The sequence below is a fragment of the Stegodyphus dumicola genome, chromosome 7 (genome assembly GCF_044657685.1).
Source record: "Stegodyphus dumicola isolate Sdum_Otavi_A_Nest chromosome 7, ASM4465768v1".
NCBI classification, from domain to species: Eukaryota; Metazoa; Arthropoda; class Arachnida; order Araneae; family Eresidae; genus Stegodyphus; species Stegodyphus dumicola.
The window spans coordinates 125,952,075-125,973,772 of NC_140774.1; the positions used below are offsets into that span (position 1 = coordinate 125,952,075).

At 30.8% G+C, this 21,698-nt stretch overlaps 1 protein-coding gene across 1 annotated transcript in view; it reads right to left on the reverse strand.

The window, feature by feature from the left end:
- The window catches only part of LOC118190575 (uncharacterized), a 216,653-nt gene extending 196,027 nt beyond the window's left edge, over positions 1 to 20,626 (reverse strand). The window contains exon 1 of the mRNA XM_085820802.1: positions 20,289 to 20,626. Coding sequence (XP_085676928.1) covers positions 20,289 to 20,378 — 90 coding nt within the window. The 5' untranslated portion in view covers positions 20,379 to 20,626. The remainder of the gene's footprint in view (positions 1 to 20,288) is intronic.
- Positions 20,627 to 21,698: the final 1,072 nt, after the last annotated feature.

The window sequence follows — 21,698 nt, forward strand, 5'->3', positions numbered from 1 at the left end:
CATCAATTTTTCTTACCGGATGCAGAATACAAATGACAGTCTGAATCTGGCAAGGATGATGAGATATATTTTAATGTTTTCTTCTGTATTTCCTTGTGAGGCTCGTGACATTTTTATGATAGGAAAAACATGTGGAAGAAATTGTATCTTTTGACCCTCTATCTCTTCAATTTTATTATTAGGTATGAATAAAATAAAAACGTTCAAATAAAATGTAGCCTCTTAAGTAATTTTACCTTTTTACATACCAAGATTTGAGGTCTTTCCTTTCCTTTTTTATCCTTTTTTTTTCTTTCTTTTTTTTAATTTGTGAGAGAGGAAATCAAATCCACATAGTTAGGAATTTTCTTTTAAAACTAGTATCCACATAATACCACTTCTTTAAATTGTCCATTAGCAGTAAACTGTGTTTCGCAAGCTCCTAGTGTTTGCCTTCACTTTAAGGTCGAATATTTTCCTGACCTATAATACTGCCAAATGCTCATAAATATCCCGTTTAATATTTCCCTATTTCCAAATCGCTTTTTGTTCCCGTTTCTTCCGGGTTACTAAAAGTGCGTAACTTCACTGCAAACCGTTTTATTATAATGCAGATGAAAACCACAGTTACTCTAACTTAGGAATTCTATTGTTTTGGCTTGATGCAATCGAATATATTTTTCCGAGACGTGCTGGGTCAGGGATGTTTCGTGATAAAAATTTGAGAATATCGGTTCCGCTGAACTTCCTTCATGCCGTTAGTACCTTGAAGGCAGAATGTTTGCTGGTTCAGTACATTACGAATGAACAAAACAAAAGGAGACAAAAAAGCTACATTCCGGAATATATATATTTTTTCCAACAGTAATTTAGTCAAAAAATTATGTAGAGGGGCATATTTATGTATCTACTTAGTTAGAAATCTACATTCCTCAATCTAAAATATATAAGTATATATATGTATATTTAACTGAATTTAAACAGCTTACTGTTGATAAGAAGCTTTACTATTTATTATTTATTAACATAAATAATAAATAAACAGATATTATCAGTCATATGTATTGAATATTGTAAAAGTACAGCTAGAAAAAAGAAAATCTTTTTAAGGAAATCATAAAGATAACTGCGTTTGCGATCCTATAGTTTGGTAATATGAAATATACATATCAGTGACTAAGTCTGTATCTTCTGCTTGCTTAAAATTAAAATATAATCTTTTATGTAAGACAAAAATTAATTCATAATAAAAACAAAGGTCCTACTTTCAGTGCTATAATTTCAATTTGTTGCTCTAAAAAAACTTAGCAAATTTATATTCTGTTTTCTGTCATTTCTTAAATTAAGGATTTTGGTAATTTATAATGGTACTGATATTCAGTCTTATATGTCGACAAAAATATAAGTTACTCCATCCAAAAACCTTGCTTGTTTAATTTTAAAATCAACATTATTAATGCTACCAGAATTCTTTTATTGCCATAGTATTCCAACTAAATACAACCTGAACGTTTTTATACAGAATGATGAAGAATCAGATATCAGATTTTTGTTTATAAATATTACATGCATACTTAAAAGTATAATAGTAGGCATAAAAATTTCCTTAATTCTTAAAAAAATTAAAATTAAAAAAGAGACCTCTTTTTTAAATCTAAACATCACCCTTATTCAAAATAATTAATTTCCTATAATACTGGAAACTTTCACTTTTCCAAACATTTTTTCCATTTTATAACTTAATTATACAGTATTTTGCAAGATGCTAATTGTACAATATTGATAATTGTACCGATATTGACAACTGTAACATAAATCGATTATAATACAAGAACAAAAAGATGCGTACTTGTAATCTTGTCCAATAGTGTTAGAAGACCTTGTTCTAAACTAATAATATCCCCGTTGCTTTTAATTCTCTGTTGTACACTAATTTTGCAGCTAATTTTTTCTGTTTCTGATATATTAATTATTACGACTTCAAATTTCTTTTATCTAAATAAAACCACAGAGATTTTATTTTAATAAATTATATAATGATAAGTATCTCATCGCATTTCCCTTTAAAAGTTACATTAAAGCGCATGATACTGAAATGCAAATATAAAATTTTTAACGCTGAAGAGAGGATATTATCTCCACTTGTAATTGAATAGAAAATAATAAAAATCAAACGAAAAAAAAACTATATACAAATCTAGAAGTTTTCGAAAAAATAAAAACAGGAAGAAAATATAATATATTTTAAAACATTTTTCAGTTATGATAATTTTATTAATTAGAATACTTATCATTTTAACTGAATACCGTAAAACGCGTAAGGTGTATATATTTTTTTTGAATCCTAAATTAAAGAGATGCATGTTTTCGTAAAGGACTAGCTATCAAAATCTGGTTCAAATTTACAATTGGCCACCGGCGGCCGAGCGGTAAGGTAATATTTGAACACTAGTAGTCCGTCCGAGGTTCGAATCCCACGAACGGGTTAGCTGCATGGGCGTTTTATTGGTTTTCTCCATGCGTAATGTGTTAATACGAGCCGTTTCCCTTAGAAAGTCCTCCACGAAGGCATCCTCCCTTCCGTGTAGTGCCTTAAGTTGAAACACGTAAATAATAATAATAATAATAATGAATTTACATTACACATGCATAAAACCTTGAAAATACCTATGATGTCAGCCAGCCAGCTGGTTTATTAGCCGGAATTCAACCCCGAATCGAACTACCAGGTTAATCATTATGCCAAATTATTTAAAGATATTTATTTACAAAGAAAATGCACATTATAGTAACAATAAACTCAAGAATAAAGATAACTACTTATAAAATTGTCACTAGAGTTGTTCGAATAAACGTCTTATAATATATCTAAAGTAGCTCTTGATACAACCAACCTACCATTTAAATTCCAAATTCATTCACGAATTCAGGAAAGTCAGAAGATTATGCAGGAATTAATTTCAATTCAATCATTCATTAAGAAATCGAATCATTCAGGATCATATTCGATTTCCAAATATAAAGAATTATGCACTGCACTTTTTATATATAAGAAAATTATTGTGTTTATATCTTTCCTGCTCTCAAATTCCTTCTTTCAGATCTCTAATGCAACACTAATAGTGAAAGTGTACTTATTTTTAAGCTTTTCTTTATTGTTAAAAGGCTTTTGAAGAAAGTCCAAGAACAATGAGGAGATGTTTCTGAGAGAAATCTATCGTTGTTTATCGTCTGATCTCCTTTATACTTACTTACCTACGTGAACGTAGTTGTATTTTTACACCAAACGATTTTTCATTGTATTTGATCTAAGCTCTACTTTAGAGATTTGTTTGTGCTAAGCTTAATATCTAGGTCTTCCCTCATTGGCTACTTTGCAGTCAGGAAACGTTTGCCAAAAGTTGAAAAGTGTGGAGGAATTACAGCTTTATGGAAGAAGCACGTATTAATTATTCAGGACAACAGAATTTAATTTATGGATTCAATTAGGAAATGTGTAGCATTTTTTTAAAGACAGACTTTTGCTTTCATTTCAGCTTGATACTTAGATATTAAAAATGTATTATTAGAGGGCGTTTTTTAAAGAATGGGAAAGCTTGTAAGTAATTAGATAAAAAAATAGGACATCATTATTTACTTTAGTCACGGCTTAGCATTAAGGGCAAAAAAAGGCTTGTTACAAATGCTTTTAAAGCAGTGTTGCCAGATCGTGCGATTTTTCGCAAATCTGCGACTTTTGACAAACTTGTGCTACTAAAATTTTAGTATTTGCGATATTGCAAAATTTTGAGACCTCCATCATTTCCTTATGCTGCTTTTTTGCGACTTTAAAGATTTTTAACATATCGTAAAATGCTTTGTAAAACACAGAATTATGTACCTTAATACTAATATTCATGATTTTAGTGCTCTACAAATTTTGTTTTTAAGACAACCCCCCTCAGTTCTATTGTGATAACGAATCGAATAAAAGGACTTGCAGCTTGCGTACCATATATATTAGGTACCAATAAAATTCATCCTACTGATTATAATATTGCTGACAACTAAGTAATAGAAATGGTTTTGATATCAAAACATTTGCATTTTTCTAAATAACAACACAAATAAATTTAGCAATGAAAGAACAAACGAGGCTTTCTTAAGTAAACAGAATATGAAATAAGTTCACCACCCAGAACGGAAAACTCACTGAAAAGCATTCCTCAATTATAATTATTATCAAAATAATTAAAATGTTCACAATTCAGAAAAAATAAATAAATAAATAAAAATAAAAATAAAAATAAAAATAAATAAAATAATAAAATAAAAGAACACTGCATTAAAAATTTTACTGCAACTGAAAAAATTTAGTAAAAAAGCGCTAACAATCTAAACGTGATGAAATATCTTACAGAGTAATTGAAAATCAGAAATCTAAATTAAATGAGAATTAATTACAAAAGGAATTGATATTTAAACAATTGAAAATGAGCAATATAGTTTTAATATTTTCGTTAAAGCCAAGATACGTTAAAACGATTAAGGATCGAAAAAAGTCTCTTACCTTAAAAAATTTTGTAATGACGTCAGAGGTCATATGAGCACGCGTAACTATGACGTCACAAAAAAATCACGTTATCTCTGACGTCATTTGCGACTTTTTACGAATTTTTGAGTTTGCTTTTGCTGCTTTAGTTGAAAATTTTTTGGCAACTTTGTTTTAAGGAATTAAAATAAAGCGATTAAATGAAAACAACTTGTTATTTATGTTATCTGAAAAGGAGACTACAATTTGTCATATTGGGGTTCTAAAAGATTTCGTACTTAATCAAGTGAATTAAACTTTTTTCCTAAAAATGTACAGAATATTTGAACCAGCAGTAAATTATTGGTAATTAACACCTCGACGGTGTTGTAATTTTTGTATAGGTAATTATTGGTAATTAATAACCAGTGGGGGTCTTATATTGTTTCGGTTTAGTACTAATATAGGTGAGATATGTATTAGTTTGGTACTAATGCAGGTCAGATACTGTAGTCAGTCGACAATGCTTATGATTCTTCAGTCTCATTACATATTATAAAAAAATGTTGCTTATTTGTGTAACAAAGTTATTCATTCAAAAAGTAATTTTATCTATACTTCTTACCAATAATTTGCGATAAATTTTGTTTTATAACATTATCATTAAAAAAAAACAGATTTTTAATGCCACATTATGTGTTTTATATTTTAAAATATCGATTTCTTATGTGCAGTTTGCATATAAAATAAAATATATTGCTAACGATAGAATCCTGTCTTTTCAGCGTCAAATACAAAAACAAAGGAGAAATCATTTGGATTAAAATCATCAGTAAAAAAAGTAAAAATTATCAAAAATTACTGCTGATTTGGTAATTTGCCGTCGGAAGTGAAATTCTAGTTTAGGGTACCAGTTGAAGTCAAAACTATATCAGATTGCGTCTAAAAGTAGAGAGCTGACAGCAGCTCAAAATGATGCAGAGCAAGAACTAGCACAGACACTATCCGATAAACAAGGAGCAGAAAAGCAGTGCATCTAGCAAATGAGGATCAAATTAAAGGTCAAGGATAATTTCACTTAGATCAAACTATTATTTCAAGCAGAAATTATGAGAAAGGTTTCCGGCTTTAACAGCATGTAGGTAGCGTGTGCATATTCCTGCACGGAAGGTCTTGTTCATGAGCTCCAATCGAATGATTCTTAACCCCGATCCATTCGTAGATCCGTTGAGAAAACTTAAAAGTCCCTCACATGAAAGAGAATAGTGCGTTGCTTTCAGAATGATAACACTTCTTTTTTAAATCATACACTGAACAAATGCAAATTTAATACAATTTTCAATTTACAATAATAGCGTATTTTTTATGCTTCAGGATTTATTATATTTGAAGAAGTAGAACCGTAAAAGAAAAGTGCTGTATATCGAATTCTCAAATTGATAAGAATGTCTAAAATTAAAACAACAGTTTACTACATGTAAGAAATAAAAATACATCATTTCTAAACAAAATCATCAATTAGATTACCTCGATATCAAATATATAGCCACTTTCTATGTTTTTAATTAGCATGGAAACAACGAACTGGTATTCATTTTGTTATATTCACATATACGATGCATTTTAAATTAATGTTAGGAGAAAAAGCTAATAATCTGTCTCTCAAACGATTTGGTAGTGCAACAAGTGCCAAAAAATAAATAAATAAATAAATAAATAAATAAAATAAAGTGAAACTAAAGTATTATTAGTCGAGAGGGAGTCGAAAGACTGTTCCTGAAGGACTGTTGTTTTCGTTTTGTGATTTTGCGTTGAATCACTATAAACGGCGAATCACTTTTCAAACTGTTGCCAACAAATGTTAGAGTCCTGCATTATAGTTGAAGAAATTAAATAATGAAAAATCTGCATAAATGTACATATATTTCTCGCATTGTGATAAAACAACGGTACCTAGAGCCATCGAATTTTGAATGACGTAATCCTCCTACGAATATGGGCATGTGGAAGACCAAATTTGAAATTTGGAATTTGTTTTATTATAGATTTCATATTTTGTAAAACTTTAACGAATTTTTAAGTAACAAACTCAACGATTTAAAAGCGAGCAATGGCAACACTCTACGGGGAGAAAACTTTCCCATATTTAGGTGGCCACATCTTCAATGTAGATCGGCCGCATTTCGAAAAGACTGGAACATTCATGAAGGTCCACGCGGTTGATCTGAATAAAACGCATGCAAACAACCTTATAACTGGAAAACCTTATGAAGTGATCCCGCCAAATCATGTCTCCCCAAATATAAATTAAAAGTGAGCGGCTGTTAACAAGATTATCTTCAGATGGCAAGGTTATCAGCTCGAATTCGACAGACTTTTGCAAAGTTTTCGAATCATTTGACTCCAGTCAAATACTAAGTTATATTGTATGACTTAAAAAGACCACCTTCTTTTTAAAGAGCTGAGAGATTGGGTATAAATACTTTTAAGAAGTATTATCTGACTGTAAGTGGAAGGAAATTAGCTGTTATGTTTAATTAACTTACAGTCAAACTATAAATCACCTTTTACATGTAAACAACTATAAATCGCTAGTTGTATTACAACAAGGTGAACGTTTATGGCGAAGACAGACAAACAGAGGAGCACATTTCTCCAGCGTTCTTTGCCCTCATTTGTTTCCATCAGCATAAATCATCAAGATTAAAAGTAAATAAAAATGCATGAGGGTAATCGAGAGGAAACAAAAAAGCAGTTCCCGGTTGCTGGTGCCTTCTCCGAGCGGGTAATGCGGAACCTCAAAACAAAAATTCCTTTAGGCTTCCAAGGACAAGAATGCTTGTTGCAACATAGGAGGGGAGTGTGAATATTTAATTGCAGAACTGGAAACTCAGGTTTTCTTCACAGCAGTCTCGAGGGGAATTCATTCGTAAATTTGATAAGGGTGAAAAAGGATGTTATATTCATTAAAGAGTACATTGTAATAGTTAATGAACAAATTCAGTTTCTAAACATGGATACCGTATCAGTGAGTAGACTGATGTTGGCGTGAAAAAGAAAAAATAGTAATATATATATTTCAGTTTCAAACATCTCCATCTCGAACACTAAATGCCAGTGGTTTCTGTCATGAACAACTTCTGGTTGCTCACTAACAGAGCTGCTCAAAGAATGGCAAAACTTTACTTGGGATGTAGTGGAAAATTATAATTCACTGAAATCTTCCATATTTCCAAATTTCCGGTTTTTCAGTTTTCATGTTGACAGACTGTTTTCATTTGTCTCAAGAAAACTGTATAATATAACTAGTTTTCAGACTCAGTCATTCAGAGCTGTTGTTTTCTTGAATAGTAATTTTGATTACCTTTTTTTGGGAGGAGGAGGAATCCAAAAGAATAAATCGAATAAAGAATTTTTAATATCCAGAAAACTCTCCGTATCTATAACCTTAATTATCCGGGTTTCTAGTTCTTCTTTCTAGATTTAGTAAAGAGAAATAAGTTTTTAATTTGTCTATTATTCGCATTTTTTTTCATTAAAATGGTAATATAATTCAATTCATAGCAAGTGATGAACTATAATTCGCCACCAAAATAAAGTTTCTCAACTGAAGATCGTGTTATTTCCTTCTAATTGTTTTTAAGATAAAAAATTAAGAAGTTTATTGTGCTATTACAGCGCGACAGACAAAATTCAACAACCAGAAGTTTCAGGCTCAAGGCCGAGCAAATGCATGATCTACTTTCCTCTTTACTGCTGCTACTACAACACATTTCTTCTTTACAAATAACTCTCAAATATACAAGAACCACCATCGGCCGAGCGGTAAAATCGCTGAACACTGGTAGTTCGGTCTGAGGTTCGAATCTCGCGAACGGGCCGTCTGCATCGGCGTTTTCGTGGTTTTCCCCATGTGTAACGTGTATACGAGCCAGTTTCCCTTAAAAAGTCCTCCACGAAGGCATCCCTCCTCTTAGGCAGATAGCCCTCGAGGCTTTGTCATAATCACACACACACACACACTTAAATATATAAGAAAATTCTTAATTTGCGGTTAATTAATGCCAAATATTCGTCAAGAAAGCCGACAATAAACTAAGGAAAAAGCAATGTATCATGCATGACCCTTGATGGAAAATGAAAAACCTTGATCTATCGAAGCATTAAACTGTATTACAGTGTCAGTGAGAAGAATGGTAAAATGCCAGATATTTATGCCTGGGAAATATAGAAATCTCAGAACTCTTCGCAGTGGAAAATCCATAAGAGGATGAGGGCTGGAAAAATGAAATAATATGAAATGAAGAAACAAAACCACAAATCCATGCGAGTCCAAAAACTCGAAATGGGAAGAATTCTAAATTTCTTTGAATTATAAAAATCTCTTGAATTTATTAATAACAAGAAAAAAGATTCTTTTTTCTGATATTAATTAATTTTTTATTTAAATTTTGTTTTAGCAAAATTTCAAATCCGAATTTAACGAAAAAAATTAAGATTACATTTTTTAAACATGTACTATATTTGTTACTATGAATATACATAATTTAGCAAATAAAATACATACTAAGTAAGACTCTTCAATCTTCATGGTTATTTTTTTTTTCAATATTTAATTTAACAAAAATTTGTTCAAGTAACATTCTTTTCTTTTTTCCTCCTCTCTAAAATCGTTTCAAACCAAAGCAAGAGCAGAGTGTAAAAATTATTTCAAGAGTTAATACGGATAAATATTGAACAAGGAAAGCTAAATTCTCTACAGAAAGATAGAAGTTTAACATTCGGTGCTGTCAAGAGGTAATATTTGTGATCAACGTCTAATGAAAATACAAGAATTGTGTTCTTTTATTAAACGCTTCTATTGGATGCCAGAAAACTATCTTTCTAAAGATATAAATTGTAAAGTTTAATTGTTTTTAGGTTAGAATGAAAAGATTCGAATGATAAGAAAGCAGGAAATATTCGAGATTTTTAATATCGGATCATTTTCAAGATTCGTGAAATTCGAGGATTGGGTTTCTTATTGTTACTTAAAACTATTCTAAAAACAAATCGCTAAGAAGCTGCAATAGTGGGATTCGAGAATTCTGGTATCTTATCCTTAATGAAAACGCATCTAAAAGAAAATCGTTGAAGAGCTGCAACAGTGGGACACGTGGAATTCGAGAAGTTTTTGTCCTTACCGAAAACTTATATGAAGGTCCCGAGGAGCTGCAAATGCGGGAGTAGAGGAAATAGGGATCAATCGTGAAAATTCATTTGCAAGTTAAATGTGAACATCGAAAAATTTCAAAACAAGCAGAAACACCACCTGGAGAGCAAATTATGGAAGAATGTAACGAGGAAAAATATGGATGATTTGAAAGAAAGACTAGGAAGCGCCTGGAAATGGCACGTAAACATTTTAACATTTCCGCTGCGTTTTTAGAGGTCTTTGAAATCTTAAAACAAGATGATTCATTTTCTTTGGAATTTTCGAAGGCAAAATTTCAATTAAATCTCAGTGGGAGAATTTGCGCTTTGTCAACGCGTTAAAAAGTTCGGGTTTTTATATTCTCACTTATGTCTTTCATATTACGACACCAACTATACGATTGGTAAACAAATAAGATGATTGGTATTATTGACGTTTTCTAAAAAAATAGACAAATTTCTTAGAATGATTTCTTCAGACACGAAAACAGATAAGGAATGTAACATAAACTATTATTATGAGAAAAATCCCAAAATATTCTGAGCCGAGTATTCTGATTTTTTACTGTTACTTTGAATAATTAATTGATTATCCATGATTAGACGTTAGAATAAAAAAAAAAGTTTTGATGTAGTATGCGATCTACTGCTATTGTGACTGTAACCTATAATAATTGTTGTAACCACAAAATCATCATTGTAAACCACAAGAACTTCGTTAATCCTGTTGTAGAGGGGTTTAATATTCAACTGAAAGGTGGTTTCTTGAAAACATGCGGGAGTATCACACCGCAGATACTTCCACGTTATCTCGCAGAAGTATTGTGGAGATTCGTTATATGCATTTTAAATATTTCCATTTATCTTCACATCTAAAAATAACGTTTTAGTGGCGCCACCTAAGAAATGGATAATTCACTAAAAACTGTAGATCGCATACAACATTAAAAAAAATATAATTATATAATTATTCTATGATTGTCTGATCAAAGTTCCAAATTTTGTAAAGAGAATCCATATGATCAAATGCGTTTAAAAGCTTATAGAACAAGCAGGAAAAATGAACAATTCACTGGAAATTTTAAGTTATCAGCTGCATATACGTGAAATAATTAAGCACTAGTATTATGATAAGAATTGACTCGTTCATTAACACCATAACTGGACGAAATTACTTTGTACACGAATATAAAAATTAAATTTAATTTCTGGTTCAATAATTAAAATTAAGAAAATTGAATATTTGCAAACTTAAAGAACATTTGTGATGTATTTAATTATTGAATAATATGAATAAACAATTCTAAGCAATGACCATACTTATGTTGGTCAAGAAATCTAGTTAAAAGCGAAAATGATTTCAGAATGAATAATAGAGTTACTATCAAGGAATTAAACACATAACGAAACAGAATAAGAAGCTTTAACGTCTTTTTTATAATTTATTACATTGTCAAATAAAACAATCGACAAATATTTGCGATTTCTATACTTGGCTTATAACATGGATAAAAAGTAAATGGGATTTATACTTCATTGTGATCTGAAGGACGCTTGCTAAGAAGTTCAACTTTTCCGAGGTCATGAGTTGTAGAATTTCTTTGTACCTGGCATCTAAAAGTCCTTGAGACATATCTTAAGGCTTTGCCAGTAAATCAAGAAGCTGTTGCATACGTAGCGATATCTGGTATATCTTAAGCAATGTAAATTATGTATCTATATAAGCGAATGACTTATCAAAGGAAATACCAGTTGAAAAAAAGGTACTTTTTGATAAAAAGTTAACAGTTATGATAAAAAAAGAATACTGTAGAAAACTTTTGTATTTAGCCTCTATCTAGAGCAGGAGTTCTCAACCGGGGGAATTTCATAGTTTAAGGGGGAATACAGTCAGCCTTTGATTTAACTCTAATGGAAAAAAAAAAAAAAAAAACTTAGTTTGGCGTAGATTTTGAATAAAAATTTTCTACAAAGAAACTTTTATCATTACACTCACATAAAAGTATATAGTTTTTGCACGTTTGATAGTGAATTCTAGTCTATGCGATACTAAAATGTAGCAGTATGGTAATTCACAATCTAAACAATTGAAATGCTTTACACGTGACAACATTTTCAAATTTTACATTTCCGTTAATGATTTACTCACAAATTAATATATCTGAAATATCAAAAATGCTCTTTTGAAAGCTCTCATACTTACGAGTAGAAAAGTCTCTTTTATGTTCCATAATAAGTTTCCGGCATCTCCAGAATATTTTTCTAAATACGAAGATTTATAAATACAATTGTATGAGATAAAATAAATTTTCGATTTTAATAACAGTGCTTTGAAATCAAATTAATAGATAAAATGAGCTTCCTACGGTATTTGGAAAACCCACTTAAGATAAATGTGCTAAGATGTAACAGCTGGGAAGGAAATTTAGGTAGGACGAAATACAAAGCACAAAATTACATTAGCCAATCTTAACGTGTTTCCTTTTACTTTTTCAGTTAATCTAATGAAACCTACATTTTCGACACTGGGTCAATCAAAGCGAAACGTAGGATTTAAAGAAGCTCTTAGTAACGCAAAGAAAACAAGAAACAGCTGCTTATAAAATTGTCGTTGGGTTTTAGAGTTTAATAATTTTGTAGAGAGTTGACACACACAAAAAAAGGTTTAATCTAGATTTTAGATCTGCATGAATTTATGACAAATATATTATGGACAAAATTTCATTGCTTTTCAGATTGTTATTCTTGGAACATCGAAAAAGATCACAACTGTACATAAACACTTCGTTAAACTGCTTAAGGAAGGAAACCTTTAGAGATAAGGTTTGTTTATTTAATTAAATCAGGCATCACGTGAGGGCTACCTGCCTAAGAAAAGCCTTTGTGGAGGGCGTGTTAAAAGAAATTGGCTCCTATTTACGTTACACATAGTGAAAACAGCACATGGAGCTAACCCATTCACAAGGATTCTAACCCAAATCGAATTGAAAGGTTACAACTAATTAACTATTAAAAATTTTTTAACCTTTTTATGCTAGTAGACAAATTGCTAGAAGTCTAAACTTAAGAAATCGGAGAAGAAGTAAATCTTAAATGTTTATTAAAAACTAACTATTGTATTATAACTGAAATTTAACAAAAATTAGACACGTCTAATTGTGGGTTCTCAGGAGTACAAATATATAAATATATACGGTGCAGAAGATAAATTTTAACGCCTTACTAACTCGGTTGGTGCAACCGCAGGCTCCAACCTGTGTGCTAGATGCAGAAAATTCACGAAAACTCCGATCGGCACATAAGCTTCAGAGATAAACAGCTTTTTGGCAAGTTGCCACAGAGCTCTTTCCTTAAATTACAAATTTAACGACTATGAAGTTTAATCTAATTTGTATTCTGGTGGTGGCTGCCGGAAGAAATAGAAGGTACACCAGAGAATTAATACAAAAAATAAACTTTTAGGTAAATAAATAAGCAGAACTGCCAATGTTCGACTTTGCATATGTTTATTTTGTAAAAATGAAAAGAGACTGAATCAGCTACAAAATTGTAAGCGGATTACTTTGGGACATATGATACAACAGAAGGACGAGGAGCGGAGCATAAATTTTGCATAAACGTATTTTGATGAAACAAGCAGGAGTAAAGAGAGAGAAAGATCAGATAAAAAAAAATATGAAGCTGAAATACAGTATTGTATACTGAAATACTACACAGCTGATAAAATATATTAGTGACTCGAAGTCATAACTGAATTAAGATTTTCTTCCATCTACAAAGTAATCACTCCCCCGCAATATTCCAAAGTTCATGAAACTAATAACTGTTAAAACAGGCAAATCGACAACCTTGTATTCGGCGTAAATTTTGTAAAATCCCAATCGATTTCGAGGGCAAAACGGGTCCTCCTTCATCAGGAGCAAAAAATTCTGATTGGGATTTATACAAGGTTGTCGATTTGCCTATTTTATTTTCCCTGTCGGCGTGTTTTTCTTCCGTCTTAATAACTGATGTTTGGATTTCTGTGCCAGAATTTTACCTTTAGTTAGTTTAACTTACTTTATTGGATATACTTTTGAAAACTGTGATTGAAATCTAAAGGATCAAAATGCATAAGATTCATTTATTTTTGATAATTATTTATTTATTTCTAGCCATTATTTGTTAAGTTTTTATTTACTTTAGTTATAACCAGAGTTATTTACCCAGACTGGCTTCAGGAAAATCTAGGCACCCTATATATTGAGGACTTTCTATAGGAAACTAGCTATTATATGCGTTATGAGCATGAAAAACCATAAAATCCCAAATCAACTGGCTCATCCTGCCACAGAATCTTAAAACTGAATAGAATACCAATGCTCAGCTTTCTTATCTATTTGACTGCTGATGGATTTTAAAATTTTCTATAGTTTGAAATCTAATTTGATAGCCTTTCAATCTAAGCTCGGTTTTTAATTTCTGCCTCTAAAAAGTAAGCAATATGTTTAAACTAAAAGAATTTCTTTGTTTATTTTACCTCAGCAAGTGAAAATTACGTAACCATCTACTTCTTCCTTCTAAAAATTAAGCTAAATTACGCTGTTCCCTTATTATTAAGATTTAAATGAGTATTAATAATCTACTAACAATAGCCTAAGAGACAGCAAACTCCATGGCGTCTCTAAAGCTAAGACTGAGCCATCGTGGCACACAAAAACATGAAATGGAATGCACTTTGTTGTACTTCCTATTTATCAACCACTTATCTTTTAGTAGTTAAACCTCCGTTTCTAGAATAAATAATTATTGAAGATGTTAATTCCTAATACAGAAATATACATCTGTACGCTCTAATTGTTGTCCATGCGAAACTCATTCCTAATAAAACCCACCAATTCGGATTGGTAAAGTGAAAGACTTAATATCAAACAAGACAATGTTTATATTCAGACACATAAATATTCATTTTATTCTAAGAGGAAAACATGCAACTTATTCAAAGAAAATTGACTTTTAAAATTTTTCAATAATGTGAAAAATCTTACACGATGACGATAGTAGTTTTCCTACTTAAAATCAGTGAAGTAAAAAATTAGTTGTTAAAAGAAGACTGCTTGTTTTAAACAAAGGAAGAAGAAAACTTCCTTACATTCCTTCCTCGCTTCTCTTGCAGTGAATTAAAGACATAATTAGAATGTTTCAAGTTATTTCTTGTTTTGTAGAAAATTTGTGCAGCTTAATGGAATAGTTCACCATCCCCCTCCAAAATAAATAAATAAATAAATAAATAAAATAGTGTATCTTACGGTCAAACTTTATGTGATCACAGAGGATAAAATAACCAAACATAATACTAGAAAATATTCCACTTGTTCTTTTGTAAAACATATTAGTATTGTAGAATAATATCACTGGATTTTGTTATATTATTTAAATACAGGCAAATCATTGGTGATCTTTGTTTTTTCTCTTTTTTTCCTAAGGCGTATTTTTATAAGTTTACAATTTAGACCATCCATAAACCGAGGTACTGTGATGAATTCATTCAACTAATCGTAAAAGACACTGGAATACGTTTGAATTTAGATCTTCTTAAAAATCAATAATACTCTTTATGTCAAACCTCTTTTTACTACCTTGGAAATTTCAAGAAATTTATCTCGTTAGCATTTACAGGAATATTGAAATAACTTACTGGCTATTATCCATTTTACGCATAAAGAAGATCACGAAGCTTCATGCAGGAAGCTCATTCAATTGTCAGGAAGAGTTATCAGAGTGAAATCTCAGTATTTAATAATCATATCCATACGCTCTTGGATCACTCAGAACAGCAACGAAACCTCTCTTTAATGAGATATAAGATAATTTAAAGAAATAAAAATCTCTTTTTTTGCAGACATTAAGCAGCAGATAAAAACTCAGAAATGTTAGCTATTGTCAGTATAGTTATAATAATAAACTCGTTAAATTTTCTAAAAGTGATGGAACCTTTTTGGTAAGATGATGAGAGTACTGTAAAACGATTTAACATTTACGGAAATGAGGTAGAATGAGGGTGAGGTAGAATGAGAGAGAAGATGAAAACCTGAGAAAATTTTAGAAGACTTGTGGAGATCCTTAGTGCTTTATGAGGTTCTGAATTGATAAGGTTCATTGATAAAGCTCGGAATGAAGCTAAAAGCTTAGAGCTAATTTAAGTCAGAAAAGACTGTCACCGATATCGTACGGGTAAACAAGCTCTGCCGAAGAAATAACGGAGGCAAATCTTATAGAAATCATTTTTGTGTTCACGATTTTCAGCATGAAAATGAAAGATCATCGACAGAAGACTAGGCTGATGAAGGCTAAAGCATGTTGTATTAGATCAAGATATTCTAGATGCATTGAATCAAGAGAAACAAATGGAAGTAGTAAAAAGAAAACAGGAATACGACATAAAAGACCAAGAACGAATCATTGGAATGTACAGATAATCTCATAAATTTCGTCGCAAATTAAATAGTCAAGAGCATGAGTTCTAATTTAATGACGGGAAACTTTGCATATATCTTCACATTGTTTGAAATCATGCCAGTACTTGCAAAATGCAGAAAGTAGCCGAATTTAAAAAAATTTTTAGCTGAAAATTCATGTCAGTTTTATTATTATTTTAACTAAATCTTATTGAAAAATATAAATATAAATAATATATGGCAGATAATATACTTTTTGTAAATAATATACTGTATAGCATTTGTATGAAACCTCTGAAAATTATTACTTACGAGATATAGGATCACTTTTGGACTACACTTTTCTGGTTATGAGTGGAAACTAGTGCGTTAATTAATAAGCACGGATAAGAGAAAGTTTAAGGTCATTCTTTAATTCAATTGCTATAGATTCAAAAATCGAAGAAGATATGAACAAATGTTGGTTTGTTTTGGTTTGATTTATGTGATTATAGCAAAGCCCCGAGGGCTATATGTATCGTGGAGGACTGTTTAAGGGAAAATTGGCTTGTATACATGTTACACATGAGGTTTTCCTTTAATAACGTCCATGGGGTTTTCGTGGGAACATTACGAAAACGCCCATGCGGCCAGCCCATTTGTGGGATTCAAATCTCGGGCAGAAGTACCAGAGTTATGCCGCTGCTGGGGTCAACAAATGTTAAAAATCGATAAAAATGTATTGACTGCAACCATATCAAAGTAAAAATTGCTTCAGAGTTCGTATCCGTAACGTTCTGTCCGAGATCTGTAAAACAAAACATAAGTGCCCTTGTTTGGCCATGTACAATAAGTTGTTGCCTTTCATGTCTCAATAAGTTGTTGCCTCTAGGGGGACATGGGCCACATACCTGTTTACCTATGTTAGACACCAGGCGTCCCCGTCCTCCATCACCTGTCCAGTAACTTAAATGAGATCTTAATCTAACCGAATTTCAAAATAAAATGATTTGCGTGAGACAAGAAAGTTAGCAGATAAGATGACAAGACTTTGAATTGTCTTCTAGACAGTGATCTCCTTTAAACTGTTCCGTTGATTTTGAAACAAATTTGACAAATAGACGTCATCTGTATTACTTGCAGACACCCTTTTGATTCTTTTACGCTAACGGCCGATGTATTTCAGTGATAATTTATTCCTTCAATAATTAGATTGATATGAGTAAGTAGTTAGCTCACGGAGACTATAATAATCCTAAAATCCCTAGATGACTAGTTCTTTGAACCACTAGTTTCCTGCTGAAGTTTATAAAAAGATTTTTGCTTATTAATATATATATGTTGTATATATATATATATTTTTGCTTGTATATAAATTAATAATAATAGAAGCTAATTCTCACTCTTTAATTATCCCATTTCGATCTGTTATTATACATTTTCAATTACATATTTTTTTACAAAATTCAGTTCAACCTGATTAAATATCTTCAGTCGCAAAATTTCCTTAAAGATCTCACACATGATGAGTACATATAGCGTGTATGAACTTTAAATTCATGGGCGAGTGAAAATCTATAGAAGAGAAAGCAATCCGATGAGCACATAAAACATGACTCCTTTTGTTAGTACTTATTCCTTGTTAACCTTTCATTGTTAGTTTACACAATGTCAGAAACACTATTCCCTCAACAAAAGAATTTCTTATTTCACCTTTTCAACAACTAGGATTCACATTGGATAATACAAGGTTTTGTAACTTCTCACGTGATTTCTTTTTACAAATGTTTTATCAATCTTCGTTAGTTCAAGGAACATTAAATGCTTTATTGTGCTAAAGATATGTGAAAAATGATATTATTTTTAAGATTCAGGAAAAGTTTGATGTTGAGAAAGAAAGGAAATGTTACTTTAGAAGCAAAAAGCAGGAAAATTAAAGTAAATGTTTATATCGTTATATGATCCAAATATGTATATGAGCATTAAAAAATGAGTTAACATCAGTGTTTAACTTAGACCAAAATTCAGCCCAGCCTAGGTGTGCTTCAGAACACTGAGTCTCTTGTTCAGGTGAGATTCTGCATTTCTTCGTTCATATTTTATTCATTAATCAGATGAAACTTTTGTTATATATAGAATTCTGAGAAGCATAAATCAGGTGATATGGAAAAAGGATGATATGATCGGTAATTTTATGTCATCTCAAAAGGAAAAAAAAAATGTCAAAATTAATTAGAAAACTGAAGTACTGAACAAAGAAAAACAAAATTTATGATTCCAGTACCATATTCAAGATTTCACAGAAATAAATTTTAATTTCGAATAAATAATTATATATTGTATTTTACATTATATAATAAATTCAATATTAAGTTTTAATTTACAGGTATAAATGAAAGAAAATTGCCTGAAATTTCCTGGAAAAAATTACATTTTAGTAAATATTTATAAATAAATAATAAATAAAAAGTTATTTCAAAAAAGTATTCACATGTTTTCTAATCTTACTATCCTTCTTTGCATGTAATATAAATTTATATCCTTTAATTGCTTCTTAACTTAAAATTTAATTTTAATTTTTTTATATTATTCGGATTTTTTCATATTTATTTAATTATTGTGTTGTATTGATTTTGTGTTGTTGATAATTATTGGTTTAAGAAATCTTTCTGCTACTTTCTAATAGAAAGCGTACACTACTCGTGACAGAAATGAAAGAATGCGCATTATGCATTTATAAAGAGTTAGCTGTATTACGTTTTCGGAAAAAGTTTCGCCATTCAAACACAATAGTTATAAAAGTCTGTATAATCTATGTAATATAATAAATCTAAGCCATTCCTTAAATTATCACAATTAAGGCAATCAGATATATGGAAAGGTAAATAGTATATGAAAATATTTTTGATTAACCGACAGAGCTAGTAATTAGAAATCCGTTTGTATTTGTAGTTAAATTTATAGTTGGTTCACATAATCTTTTTTTGCAAACGGTGCAGTAGACTTAACTTAAAATTTTAGAAGTAGTTGCATAGTTTACTAACGAAACATCATTTTTCCTAAGTATTTCGGATTAAATAAAAATGTTCATTACGATAAAAATATTTCCATAAAATTAATTTTTTGCATTAATTTCTTATAAGTGAAAGAGTATGGAAAATATTTTAAATTGTCATAATATAGCTAAATATTAAAAAAGTTTGATGCAAAATTAAAAATAGTTAAAATTTAATAATTAAAGAAAATGAAGTTCAGATATAAAAGTCTCAAATGTTTAACCTAGAATATTTATTAATAAATGAAATGCTATGACGATCAATAATTAAAACAAGCATAATTAGAACCGATGATAATTATAAGATTATGAAAAGCGTGCAAAACTTTAAAACAATTTATATAAAATTAATTGATTTTTGGGAGATAAAGACTAATGCTGGATATAACACCTTCTACTAATTTGCTTCAAAGCCAGAACTAATGCATATTGACTCACTACAACCCTTTTCATTCTTACTTGGCCGTATATCAATTATAAATTTTGTCACTTATGTATATAATATACTATAGCAATGGGAATAATTGTGAATATTTAGAAATCGCGTTTCAAATTGCAAAGCAGCTTAAATAGGTTCTTTTTATGCAGCTAATAAAACACAAACTATTAACAAAGCAACTCCATATATTCTCTTTTCTCCATATGAATGCATTTTGTAAAATGCATAACAATTACAGGCGTGTCCATAAAGAAATTATATGTTTTTAATAGTTAAAAAAATTATAGCTCTACCCTACGTATTCCTTAATACCCATATTAAAGCATTGATTTATTTGTAAACGTCATGACATGTAGCATCATAAAAATAACAACTGAAAAGCCGAGACCAACTGTAGTAAAAATGCAATAAATTAAATGAGTATCTTCTTGTAAAGTATCGGGAATAAGGACTGGAATTAATCTTTGTGATGAGTAAATTATGTAAGAGTTTAACTGTAAAGAACAGAAAGTTTGCTAAAATCAAATAAATAAGTTTCATTAAATTTAACATCTGGTTTCATCTTTCTTAACCATTAGATTAATGCAGCGCGAACGATAATAAAGGCATTAAAAGCAAACAAACTTTGGACAATGTCTAAAGATTAATATTTGAATTTTAAATTGCTCAAATTTGAGCAGAGCTATTGGTACTTACTTGTTGAGTACTAACTAAATCCAATCCAAGGCACAGAACTAACAAAAAAACAAAAGGACGGACGGATCGCCACAACTCTTTGAGCTCCATCTTCTATTCAAATTAGTTTTAAACCACAATTTGGCGGCAATGCGCTGTCAAGTTAAACACCCAAAATCTTGCTGTTAAGACCACGTAACACCATGTCCCTTACGCTTTCTTTAATTATGATGGTAATATAATATAATCCAACGCGTAGCGGATGTTAGCAATCCAGACAGAGCTCGCCGCGTTAAAATGCCACCAACTAAAGAAAGCACGCCACAGTGTCTTCTATTCTGGTGGATGGTGAAGGCAACTGATAGTCAACTTCTTTCGCTTACCTGCATGCGGCTGGTAAAGTTGAGGGGAAGGTGGATGGGGAGTTATATCAGGAATCTTAATGGCACTACTCACTCGGGAGGACGACTGAGAAACTTGTTCTGCAAGTTTTTGTAAGGTTTTCCGATTCTCTTGTTTCGTGTATTTTATTTGTTCATTTATTTTTTATTCGCTTGAGTTCCGGCGAGCACCTTCAAATCTGTCAAGTCTATTGAAGATCTTGAAAGAATGATTTAAATGAACTTTTGCGTTTTAATAATTATGTTGAATTGAGAGATCTCTGAGTAGAAGTTTATCGTTTACAGCGTTTTCTGACTTGACATTAGTACAAGAAATCTGGCATTATAAGAAAAATGTGGCTGTCTTAAATTTTTATCTAAAAAAAAAAAAAAAAAATGTGAGTTTGAAATTTCATAACTCTTCTAGAACAACAAGAAGAAAGAAACCAGTGGCATAAAAGTAATGGGAGATGAAATTTGACGTAAAATTTCCATTTTAACCAAGCACCGAGTACCAACTAAGCAGCTGCTGAGAATAAAATGTACGATAGCTAGGAATTTTCTGTGAAGTTGCAATATAAATTGAAATCAATTTCTTTTAGAAAGTCCTCTTCAAACAGCTCCATCACTGCCCAATGGTAAGACCAATAAATGCTGGTAGTTCGACCTGGGTGATTCCAGGTGAAAGGGCTGGCTTCATTATTGGTTTTCGTAGTTTTTCCACCTTGAACTTGAATACAAGCCGATTTCCTTTGGCAAATCATCCACGAAGTTATCCATCCCCCTTTGCAGTTAGTCCACTAACTATTCCATTAACCTAAATTAATCTTCTTAACTCAGAATCATGAAACAGCTTTATGCGAGTCGACCACTGTTAAAGTACATAAAGTTGCCCTCGTTTTTATAAGAATCATTTTTTAACTTGAAGAAAGCAGATATCTCCTTGAGCTTTTCCATCTTTTAACAACCAACGATTTTAGTTCTTGAAACATATTCACTGCAATATAAGAAATCCCTTGCAACTTATCCTTTGCAATATGTTGTACTTAAC